The sequence below is a fragment of the Schistocerca serialis genome, chromosome 1 (genome assembly GCF_023864345.2).
Source record: "Schistocerca serialis cubense isolate TAMUIC-IGC-003099 chromosome 1, iqSchSeri2.2, whole genome shotgun sequence".
Lineage (NCBI taxonomy): Eukaryota > Metazoa > Arthropoda > Insecta > Orthoptera > Acrididae > Schistocerca > Schistocerca serialis.
In genome coordinates, this window is record NC_064638.1 from 199741962 (window position 1) to 199754139 (window position 12178).

Below are 12178 nucleotides of genomic sequence, written 5' to 3' on the forward strand. Positions count from 1 at the left end.
ACAGACATTAGCCTGTACGGTCATTTTGTGATACAAAACTTGTCCTTCACATTCAATCCAGCGAGCCCTTCCTCTTACCTCTCATGACGAGCTAACTACATGGCGCATCCAGGAAGACTGTGAAGTAGTGGGAAAGGTGGAACAACTTCCCGGTAGTGTAGTTAATGTCACGAGTTCTTCAATCAGGACACCCACCACTCATTTACCAGTGGAGGAAATGTGTCGTTTCGTGTGGTGAATATGTAGAGCTAACTCCGAGACGGTACGATTTGGGCCTTTCTTTAGTCTTGGTGATTACTTCTTACTGGTTATTCATTCACTTGAGCGTAATTCAGTAGTTCATATTCCATGTTTAGATGCGTCTTCTTTGCACATTTCTACACGTACAAATCACAGGTCGAGTCCGAGTTATATGAAACAGATTCTGTTATGGTCCTCCCAAATGCAAATACAGAGTAAGAGATTTTTTTAAGCTCCTCAAAAACACAAATGTAATGTCTCAATCACAGCGCCACATCGTTACGTCATGTGATCTCGTATTTTTTTATTAGCAGATTGTGTGGCAATTTCTGAAGATTAGATATTTTTCTGTCTGTTACTTGAAACAAACTATTAGCCAGCAATCACACTTAGTTAATTATAGCAACCACTATCTGAAGTAGATCACCTGATGCGGCGATTTTCCCACGCATTCGAGTGGCGTGTCGCTTACAGATAAGGCGCTTGAGGTGCCGCGAACCTTCGCGGTATATATACCTGTAGTTCCGTCACCTCTCGCCACTCCACTGCCTCTGCAGCTCCTGGCCAAAATGGAGCTCAGCGTGCTACTCCGCTTGGTCGCAGTTCTGCACCTCTCTCTGTTAACATTCTCCGTAACTGTAAGTTGGTTAGCGTGTCCTATTTATTATTGTTTTGTTTTCAGAACAGTACATGTTTGATGGGTAGACGTGTACAGCATATGCCTCAACCAATAAAGTGAAATGGAGAAAATTTAATATTTATTAGTATTTAACTGAAACATTAGCGGAGTTGTCACTTTAACTTATTATTATAACTATAAATCGAACAGAAAAATACTCCAGATGGAGCACAAAAGAGGCGAATATGTTCTTTTCTGAAAAACTTTGACAGACAAGTTGGTAAGCAGCAGCCTCAATCCTCATTCCGACTTCCAATCCAAAACTTGTGACACGCGAACGTATTCTCTCTGTTTTAACACAAGATCTTTCACCCAGTCTCTCTTTGTAACTAAGCCTTCATACTCAGCATCTCCATCTCATAGTCACTGTGTATATGCATCTCTCTCCCACTGTCTCCTTTTTATCTCCCGTTGATTTAGAGTATCTCCCACTGCCACTGTCTCTTCTCACTTACAATGTCTCCTTTTGTCTTTCTCTCCCCTCTGTCTGTCTCCACCATGCATCGTCAGCTCAAAACTGCTAGAGGATTCCAATTTATTTCCCCCTCCCCCCTCATACTAGATCCAAACTGCGCCCTCCCCTACACTTTCATGTTAAAGTTCACAGGCCTGAAAGAGTCCAAACCCCACAAGTCTATGAACGGTCTGCACTCATCTGTATTTTTCATTTAACTGTCTTCTCTCTATTTTGCTCCCACAGCCTCTATCTCCATCCACTCTCTTTCACTTTTACTTCTACTGTCTTTCATTACCCGTCACTATCCCCTCTCTTTTTGGCTCCCACTTCTTCATCCATCTTTGTCCCGCTTCACTGTCTCCTCTCTCTTTCTCTCCCACTGTGACTAACTCCTCTTCGATCATCACTGTCTCTCTCCTGCCCTCGTTCGGCACAAAAATTTTTGATGAGAAAGGCGGAGTGGAGATACAATCAGCTGGTTCCCCACTTTTCTGTCAGAGCCTTTTAAACAGGAACATATTCGCCTTTATTGTGCTCCGACAGCAGCATTTTTGCTGTGTATCCCTCCTTTTCCTTGTAATAGTAGAGTGTGGTGCTTATATAAAAGGACTTATATAGGTCAGTAAAATTTTGACAGCTTATTTCTATATTTCGACGAATTTATGTACTTTGACACATACAGGATGTTACAGAAAGGTACGGCCAAACTTTCAGGGAACATTCCTCACACACAAAGAAAAGATATTATGTGGTACGCTTAATGTCCATGTTAGAGCTCATTTTAGTTTCGTTACTATGTACTGTACTTCCTCGATTCACCGCCAGTTGGCCCAATTGAAGGAAGGTAATGTTGACTTCGGTGCTTGTTTTGACATGCGACTCATTGCTCTACAGTACTAGCATCAAGCACATCATTAAGTAGCATCAACAGGTTAGTGTTCATCACGAACGTGGTTTTGCAGTCAGTGCAATGTTTACAGATGCGGAGTTGGCAGATGTCCATTTGATGTTTGGATTAGCACGGGGCAACAGCCGTGGCGCGGTACGTTTGTATCGAGACAGATTTCCAGAACGAAGGTGTCCCGACAGGAAGACGTTCGAAGCAATTGATCGGCGTCTTAGGGAGCACGGAACATTCCAGCCTACGACTCGCGACTGGGGAAGACCTAGAACAACGAGGACACCTGCAATGGACGAGGCAATTCTTCGTGCAGTTGACGATAACCCTAATATCAGCGTCAGAGAAGTTGCTGCTGTACAAGGTAACGTTGACCACGTCACTGTATGAAGAGTGCTACGGGAGAACCAGTTGTTTCCGTACCATGTACACCGTGTGCAGGCACTATCAGCAGCTGATTGGCCTCCACGGGTACACTTCTGCGAATGGTTCATCCAACAATGTTTCAATCCTCATTTCAGTTCAAATGTTCTCTTTACGGATGAGACTTCATTCCAACGTGATCAAATTGTAAATTTTCACAATCAACATGTGTGGGCTGACGAGAATCCGCACGCAATTGTGCAGTCACGTCATCAACACAGATTTTCTATGAACGTTTGGGCAGGCATTGTTGGTGATGTCTTGATTGGCCCCATGTTCTTCCACCTACGCTCAATGGAGCACTTTATCATGATTTCATACGGGATACTCTACCTGTGCTGCTAGAACATGTGCCTTTACAAGTACGACACAACATGTGGTTCGTGCACGATGGAACTCCTGCACATTTCAGTCGAAGTGTTCGTACGCTTCTCAACAACAGATTCGGTGACCGATGGATTGGTAGAGGTGGACCAATTCCATGGCCTCCACGCTCTCCTGACCTCAACCCTCTTGACTTTCATTTATGGGGGCATTTGAAAGCTCTTGTATACGCAACCCCGGTACCAAATGTAGAGACTCTTCGTGCTCGTATTGTGGACGGCTGTGATACATTACGCCATTCTCCAGGGCTGCATCAGAGCATCAGGGATTCCATGCGACGGAGGGTGGATGCATGTATTCTCGCTAACGGAGGACATTTTGAACATTTCCTGTAACAAAGTGTTTGAAGTCACGCTGGTACGTTCTGTTGCTGTGTGTTTCCATTCCATGATTAATGTGATTTGAAGAGAAGTAATAAAATGAGCTCTAACATGGAAAGTAAGCGTCTCCGGACACATGTCCACATAACATATTTTCTTTCTTTGTGTGTGAGGAATGTTTCCTGAAAGTTTGGCCGTACCTTTTTGTAACACCCTGCATAAACAACAAATAAGTACTCGTGATATAAGGTTAACACAAAATCGTTTGCTTTAAATTATTTTATGGATACAGTGCTCATAGATAGTAATTCATGTAAACGCCCAACTTGTGATTTATATCTTACAAGACTAAAAATTTTGTTAGAATACTTCATTGGATTTGCGACCTTTCCAGTTTTAGATAGCTTTTATCAGTCATTTTAAGTTCTTTTCAGTCATGTTAAAACTCTTTTTAGCCCATTTTTTGTCACTGCAGTACCACTTTGGGCACATTTGTATTGCCTTGAAGTGGTCTTCGTAGGGACAGTGTGTCATTAAGTTTTATTGGTGAAAAAATGTTGACTAAAAACATAGCTTGGCCTCACAATTAATACTTTTGGTAGCTAAAAATCACGGTTCTTCGGATGTATCTTGACAACGGATAAAGATTATCGAAAATGGGAAAATGCGTTTCTAGGTAAATGTTTAATGAAGGTACAGTGAAAATTTGAGCCACTTACAATATTTACATATTTACGGCCCATGGTGCAAAAACAGCTAGAAATCGGTTTTTGCAGTTTTGTGCATACATATTATAACTTTGAACCTCTGGATTTCGGTAACGGATAATGGTATCGAAACAAGTTGCGAAGTTCCCCAAGAAAACCATCTTAAGAACGCATGGTGAAAGCTTCGACAGTCTGCCACGAATAGAAATTATACACGTGGTTAACCCCACAATTGTACTTTTCATACCCAAAAACCATGGTCTTTCGTGGTTTGCTCAGAAATCGCCCACAGACAAATGTTGCTTTTATATGACAACTAAGGTCCAGTCTAGACCACACCTAATGCAAAATAACCAACAGATTTGCTCAGTTTGCCTGGGCTGCAAGAAGTCTGTAACGTTTAAATTTCGACTCTGTACTGTAGGATAGTTACAGTATGCCCGCTTTTCTGATAGGTATACAAATGGTCGCTAGGGCAAGAGCTATCCAATACACTCCACCCCTTAACCTTGGGATCTATAAAATGCGAGACATGACCCCTTTAAGAATTGTACTTTCGCGTGCGACTTTTTGGGACGTACTAGTACCATGCACTGTTGTGCAGAGTCCTGTAACAATCAAAAGAAACGAACGGACTTGAAAAACATTTATACAGGCGAAAGCCAAAAGTTTGAATCTGAGTAAATTACTTGTTGTAAATTTTTTATAAGAGCTTTCTCTGGATGATTCAATACCAACTGATTGTATGTTGAAATGAACATTATTTAGATGACTACTATAATCTCATTTGTTGTGGTCTTTCTTACTCGCAATACTACCTTACAACTTTCCTTAACGAGTGGTTCAAATGGTTCAAATGGCTCTGACCACTATGGGACTTAACATCCGAGGTCATCAGTCCCCTATAACTTAGAACTATTAAACCTAACTAATCTAAGGACATCAGACACATCCATGCCCGAGGCAGGATTCGAACCTGCGACCGTAGCGGTCGCGTGGTTCCAGACTGAAGCGCCTAGAACCTCTCGACCACACTGGCCGGCCCTTACCGAGTGATTCGATAAGATTGCAAAAGTGAAACACAGCAAGTAACATTATCATTCTCAGATTAAGTATGTGTTCCATTCCTGAGCGACCTCACGGAGAACCTCCCTTTGGTTTGTTTTTTCATATTTTTCTTCTAGTCTTTTTAAAATGGACAGATGCACGACTTTGTATGTCAATAATAGTAATGGGGTGCCACAGTTGTTGTTAATTCCTGCTGCGTTTCCCGTCTTATTTAAAGTGCGGGCAAACACTAGCTCCCAATTATCGACTATCTGCCACGAACACAAATTACAGAAGTGGCAATCCCCATAGTTAGTACTTTTTGTACCCAAACATCATGAACAAATTGTGCTTTTATAAGCACCTGAGGTCCACATTAGACCATCAAACAATAAACCAATCAAAAAGGCTACGAGAGTACTTCTGCAGATAAGCAGTTGTTAGTATCCCACTTAGTTCCAGTGTGATGGACATAGATGAATTATAGGCAAAGTTTGACCGGCTTGCAAATCATGCTGTACAGAAATATGTGCCGAGTAAGTGGGTTAGGGACGGAAAAGACTCATCATGGTTTAATAATAAAATCCAGAAACTGCTGAGAAAGCAAAGGCTCTTGCACCGTAGATTTAAAAGACAACGCGCAAATGACGAAATGCTATCATTACTAGTGAATCGTGAGTCTGGGAAAAGATCTACACGTGAAGCATACAATTACCACCGTCATTCCTTAGTAAAATATCATGCCCAGAATCCGGGAAAATTTTGATCTTAAGTAACATCATTTGCTGTTACGTAAAACCACTAAGCGGGTCTAAGGCTTCTATCCAGTCAGTTCTTGACCAGCCTGGTGTGGCAATAGAAGATAGCAAAAGGTAAACTGAAGTTTTAATTTCGTGTTTAAGAAATAGTCCACGCAGGGCTATTGTCATCGTTTGTCCAACGCACAGACTCCCTTGTGGAGTGCATATTAATAGGCATATCCGGTGCAGAGGAACAACGGAAAGCGTTGTAAACAAATGAGTCGCCTAGTCCGGATCCAATCTCTGTTCGGTTTTCGTTGGTTGGTTGGTTGATCTGAGGGAGGGAATCAGACAGCGAGGTCAATGGTCCCAACGGATTAGGGAGGGATGGAAAAGGAAGTCGGCCGTGCCCTTTGAAAGGAACCATCCCAGCATTTACCTGAAGCGATTTAGGGAAATCACGTAAAAGCTCAATCAGTATGGCCGGACGCGGGTTTGAACCGTCGTCCTCCCGCATGTGAGTCCAGTGTGCTGACCACTGCGTTCTATTTCGGGTTTAGAAAGTGAATCGCTCGCCCTGCGCCAAGTCCCAAGCGATTGGTACAAAGCGCAGGTGACTCTTGTATGTAAGAAGGGTAAAAGAACGAACTCGCTCATTTAAAGACCAATACCCCTAACATCGGTTTGCTGCCGAATTCTTGAACATATTCACAGTTCGAATATAACAAATTTCCTTGAGATGGAAAAGTTCCTGTCTACAAATCGCACGGTTTTTGGAAACACTGCTCGTGTGATACTCAGCTTGCCCTTTCTCACGTGATATACTGCGAACTTTGGATGAAGGACAACAGGCAATTCTGTATTCCTCGGTATCGGAAAAGCATTTGACACGGGCACCACTGCAGACAGTTAACAAATACACGAATATACGGAGTAGGTTTCCAGTTATATAAGTGGCTCGAGGATCTCTTAAGTAACAGAAAACAGTAAGATGTCCTCGATGGCGAGTGTTCAGAGACAAGCACATCGTCATGTGTGCCCCGGGGAAGTGTGATAGGACAGCTGTCACTTTCTATGTATATAAACGATCCGGCGGACGGGGTGAGCAGCAGTCTGCAACTATTTGCTGATGATACTGGGGTATGCGGGAAGGGGTCGTCGTTGAGTGAATTTAGGAGGATGCAATATGACTTACACAAAATTTCTGGTTGGTGTGATAATTGGCAGCTAGCTTAAAATGTAGAAAAATGTAAGTTAATGTAGATGAGTAAGAAAAACAAATCCGCGATGTTCGAATACAGCATTAGTGGTGTACTGCTTGATAGAGTCACGTCGATAAATATCTGGGCGTAACGTTGTGAAGTCATTTCAAATGAAACGAGCGTGTAATGATGTAGTAGAGAAGGCGAGTGGTCTACTTCGGTTTATTGGGAGAACTTTAGGAAAGATTGGTTCACCTGTAAAGGAAACAGCATATAGAATGCTGGTGTGACCTGTTCTTGAATACTGCTCGAGTGCTTGGGATCCGTACCAGGTCATCGAAGCAAGTGAGAGGCAGGCTTCTAGATTTGTTACCAGTAGGTTCGAACAAAACCTAAGTATTACGGAGATGCTACGAGAACTAAAACGGGAGTCCCTGGAGGAGAGGGGACGTTCTTTCCGAGGAACACAGCTGAGAAAATTTAGGAAAACAGCATCTGAAGCCGACTTCCGAATGATTCTGCTGCCGCCAGCCAACATTACGCGTTAGGACCACAATACGAGAAATCAGGTCTCATACGGGGGCACATATATAGTCGTTTTTCTCTCGCTCTATTTGCACGTGGAACAGGAAAAAAATGGCTAGCAGTGGTACAAGATACCCTTCGCCAAGCTCCGTACGGTGGTCTGCGGAGTACGTATGTAGATGTAGAAGTGGACATTATAGCTGTTGTCTTCCTTATATTGAATGTACTCAAGTCGTCTGCTTTTTTCCTGGAATGTAATTCGATAGTTCTTTTGTTAGTGAATATGTAGCCTTTATTCTTTTTCGTTTTCTGAATGCTGTTAAATTAATGATATCATGGATCCGATAGCATGAGATTATTATTTACTGTTTAGGATGTGTACTAGGTATTAAGCTAAACTTGCATAGTTTACTATGTTTGCTTCTTATGCTTGTAATTACATTATTTTAATACTTACGTTTTCATCCTGTGGTCACAGGCCGAGGAGTATGTGACAGTGGACACACAGGAAGGCACTATCAGAGGGAGGCTGGCACAGACGTACACGGGCAAACCCATGTTCAGGTTCGAAGGTATCCCGTATGCAGAACCGCCCAAATGGGATCTTCGTTTCCAGGTAAATGGTTCATACCAGTTATTTTCAGTCAAACTGTCGAGAACGAGCTATAGACACTTACGAATTTCAGAACAGGAAGAACTTGTTTACAGCAGTGGTGTCTCAGAAATCTTTGATTTCAAAAATGGTTCAAATGGCTCTGAGCACTATGGGACTTAACTGCTGTGCTCATCAGTCCCTTAGAACTTAGAACTACTTAAACCTAACAAACCCAAGGACATCACACACATCCATGCCCGAGGCAAGATTCGAACCTGCGACCGTAGCGGTCGCGCGGTTCCAGACTGTAGCGCCTAGAGGCGCTCGGCCACTCCGGCCGGCTCTTTGATTTCAAATCTCTGTCCCGCTCTTCGTATTATGTTTTCCATGGTTTCCCTAAATTCCTGAAAAAAAGAGATTGTTTTCTGGAACAGTCCACAGCCGATTTCATTCCCCAAGGTCATGAAATTGAGCTACTGTAATTACAGTAGTACAGAATAGAACTGGTAAATAAAAGCCTGATACGATGTATGTGAAGCCCAAATGCAAGTAAAGATGGAAAGAAGGAAAAATGAAAACCAACTTTTACTGTAAATATATTAATTTGGCCACGAGTCGGCTTTCGGCTTCTTAGGCCGTCTTTGGGTGACACCTGAATGTCGCAAACACAGATAAAACGACGTGCGGATCACACGGATATTATTTACACAGAAAATGCATAAATGACGTGCCTACTGTTTACGTAGGAAAACGGTACATTTTTAACATGCAGAAACAGTGACAGCAAATAAAAGAGGAAAAACAGCTTTTGGTGTCGAGTACATGTAACAATTGACGAAAAATAAAGCCGAAGCTACAATTTTTCGTCTAGCTTTTGTAATTAAAACTTAATTTAACAGAGGGAACAAGGAAATTGAGTTCTGTTTTTTGATACGACGTTGGCGTTCTGTGTTATTTGTTTGTTTGTTTCCCGTATTTCCACGAAGATAATCTTTCTTACCTTCTACGTCGTATGAGTCGTCTTCGCTTAAAGATTGGTTAGCAAATAATGTGTTACAGCAAGTGAACGTGTGGTTTGGCGAGTTTATGATTCAGTAAGAAACTGGCGAATAGAGCACTAAAGAGCTGCATTTTGCAAGGAATGGCTCCGAGAGTATCTGTCATTTTTACTGAAATTTTCTTAGATATAAGAAATTAATATGAAGGGTGACCGGTTCAACTACTGAACAGCCATCATCATGACTAAAGTACAGAAAAGGCAGAGTGCAAATACTTAAGTATGAAATAACAGTGTGCGTATTTATTAGAGGAAACATACTCATTAAGCTAGTTGCCGAGTAAAGTGTCACAGCAGTGGTCTCGAAATAAAAACTGCCTTTCGTGCTTCTGCAACACAACAGTGAAATAAATTATCAGTTGAGGACGCAGAAGAACGATCGGCTTACATGTGCTAGAAGAAGTAGATAAAGATAAAATATAGGTCTGAAAATATAATGACAGTAGAACACATTATTTTAAAAAAATGGTTCAAATGGCTCGGAGCACTATGGGACTTAACATCTGTGGTCATCAGTCCCCTAGAACTTAGAACTACTTAAACCTAACTAACCTAAGGACATCACACACGTCCATGCCCGAGGCAGGATTCGAACCTGCGACCGTAGCAGTCGCGCGGTTCCGGGCTGAGCGCCTAGAACCGCTAGACCACCGCGGCCGGCATACATTATTTCAAAGTCAAATACAAGTCATAAATTAAAAGCGAAAAGATTTTGTTGTTAGCAGGAGAATTTCAATAAAACATCTGTGAACAATAGATCACGGCTGCCATAAGCTCTGTCTAGTTCCATTAGTATCTATTATGTTAGGACGTGCTGCACACTGAAATGGATGTATGTCTCAATAGGCATAAAGACCGTAGCATGGTGTGAGGTGACAATTAGATTGAGCAAATGGTGGCGTACTAACAGTGTCACAAACATATTCATCCACTTATCGAACGATGAACGGTTTTATACGTCCTCGAAGTTGTTTTCTTATGGCATTAACCATCATCGATGGAAATTGGCTGCTCAGAATATTTTTATCGCGGTAAGAAAAACAATAGCTGTAACATGATAAGATAAAGCTTCTTTAAGAAGCACTGCATGAGATTACAGTGTGGACACAATAACCTAGAAGTCTTTGCTACATACACTGCGAGTACCTCCAGTTTGAGACAAACCTTCAGTTTGAGAAAGAAACCAAAAAACATAATTCTAGCTTATTACATCAGCATAAACAGCTATTGTTTAAGAATTTACAACAGTCAGCAGGTATTTTAACTCTACCCAATTTTAACTCAGTCAATGTGAAACGTCAGCTATCTTTATTGCATCAAAATATTCGAGGTCTGAGAAATAAAATTAATGAATTAATTACCTGCGTAGATGAATTAGAGTCTTCAAACCCAGCTGACATAATCTGCCTCTCTGAACATCATGTGACCACTGGTATAGAACTTTTTAAGTGTTACAGGGTTTAGGTTAGCATCTCACTTTTGTAGATCAGAAATGGAGAAAGGAGGAGTTGCCACATTCATCAGAAACTGTCATAAATTTAAGAACATAGACATTCATAAATTTTGCCTAGAACAGCACATGGAAGTATGTGCAACAGAAGTAGAATTTCACAAAAAATCCTTCATAATATTAAGTGTATATCGATCACCTGCAGGTAAATTTATTCTGTTCATAAACCACCTTGAAGCTGTACTGGCCCATTTAACAACCAAAAACAAAGAAATAGTGGTTGCTGGTGATTTCAATGTAGATTTCCTTAAAGACTCTCCCAATAAGTATTTGAGTTAGTAACACTACCATTCAACTTCATTTCCACGGTAAAGTTCCCCACTAGGGTAGCCAATTGCTCACACACAGCCATTGATAATATCTTTATAGAAAAGTCCAATGAACAAAATTATATTACAAAACGAATAGTCAATGGCCTCTCAGACCATGACATGCAGTTCCTTCTGTTAAATGTTAATACTGAACAGGATATAAAATCTGTTAAATCTGAGCTCAACAGGGTAATCAATAAGCCAAAAATTGATTATTTTAGGACACTCCTCAGAGACATTCACTGGACTGATATTTACAGTGCTCATGGCATGAATGAAAAATATAACACTTTTGCTAATAAAGTGCTTACCTTATTCGAACACTGTTTTTCCCCAAAACTTACCAAGGTTAGAGCAAAGTCTACGGAGAAGCCATGGATTACTCAAGGAATAGGGGTATAGCGTAAAACAAAAAGAAAACTGTATCTGCCAATCCAAAACAATTCCGATGTTGATACTCTAGCACATTACAAGAAATACTGCAAAATATTAAAGACTGTAATATGGACATCAAAGCAAATATATTGCAAGGAAAAGACAGTCATATAAGATAACAAACTAGAGACTATATGGGATATAGTGAAGGAGGATACCGGTAGAACCAGACATGAAGAGGAACAAGTAGCATTAAGAGTAAATGATACATTGGTGACAGACGTGTATAGTGTTGCAGAACTTTTCAACAAACATTTTATAACTGATACTGACAAGATGGGGTTGTCAGGTTCTGTAGATGCTGCTATGGAATACCTCAGACCAGACATTTCAAGTAACTTCCATAATATGAATACTCCAGCAGAAATAATATACGTCATAAAATCATTAAAATCAAAAACATCTAGTGGGTATGACGAAATATCAACAAAGTTTATTAAAGAATGTGATTCTGAGTTAAGTAATATATTAAGCTATCTGTGTAACCAGTCATTTATCAGTGGAATATTTCCTGAATGGTTGAAATATGAAGTTAAGCCACTGTTTAAGAAGGGAGATAAAGAAATAGCATCAAATTTCCGTCCAATTTCACTTTTGCTAGCATACTCAAAAATTTTAGAAAAAGTAATGTACAATCGGCTATATAAC

The 12178-nt window shown here is 40.9% G+C and overlaps 1 protein-coding gene across 1 annotated transcript in view; it reads left to right on the top strand.

The window, feature by feature from the left end:
• LOC126458820 (esterase FE4-like) overlaps positions 1-12178 on the top strand; it is a 223891-nt gene that overhangs the window by 149367 nt on the left and 62346 nt on the right. The window contains exon 5 of the mRNA XM_050095822.1: positions 8101-8238. Within this exon, the coding sequence (XP_049951779.1) occupies positions 8101-8238 (138 nt within the window). The remainder of the gene's footprint in view (positions 1-8100; positions 8239-12178) is intronic.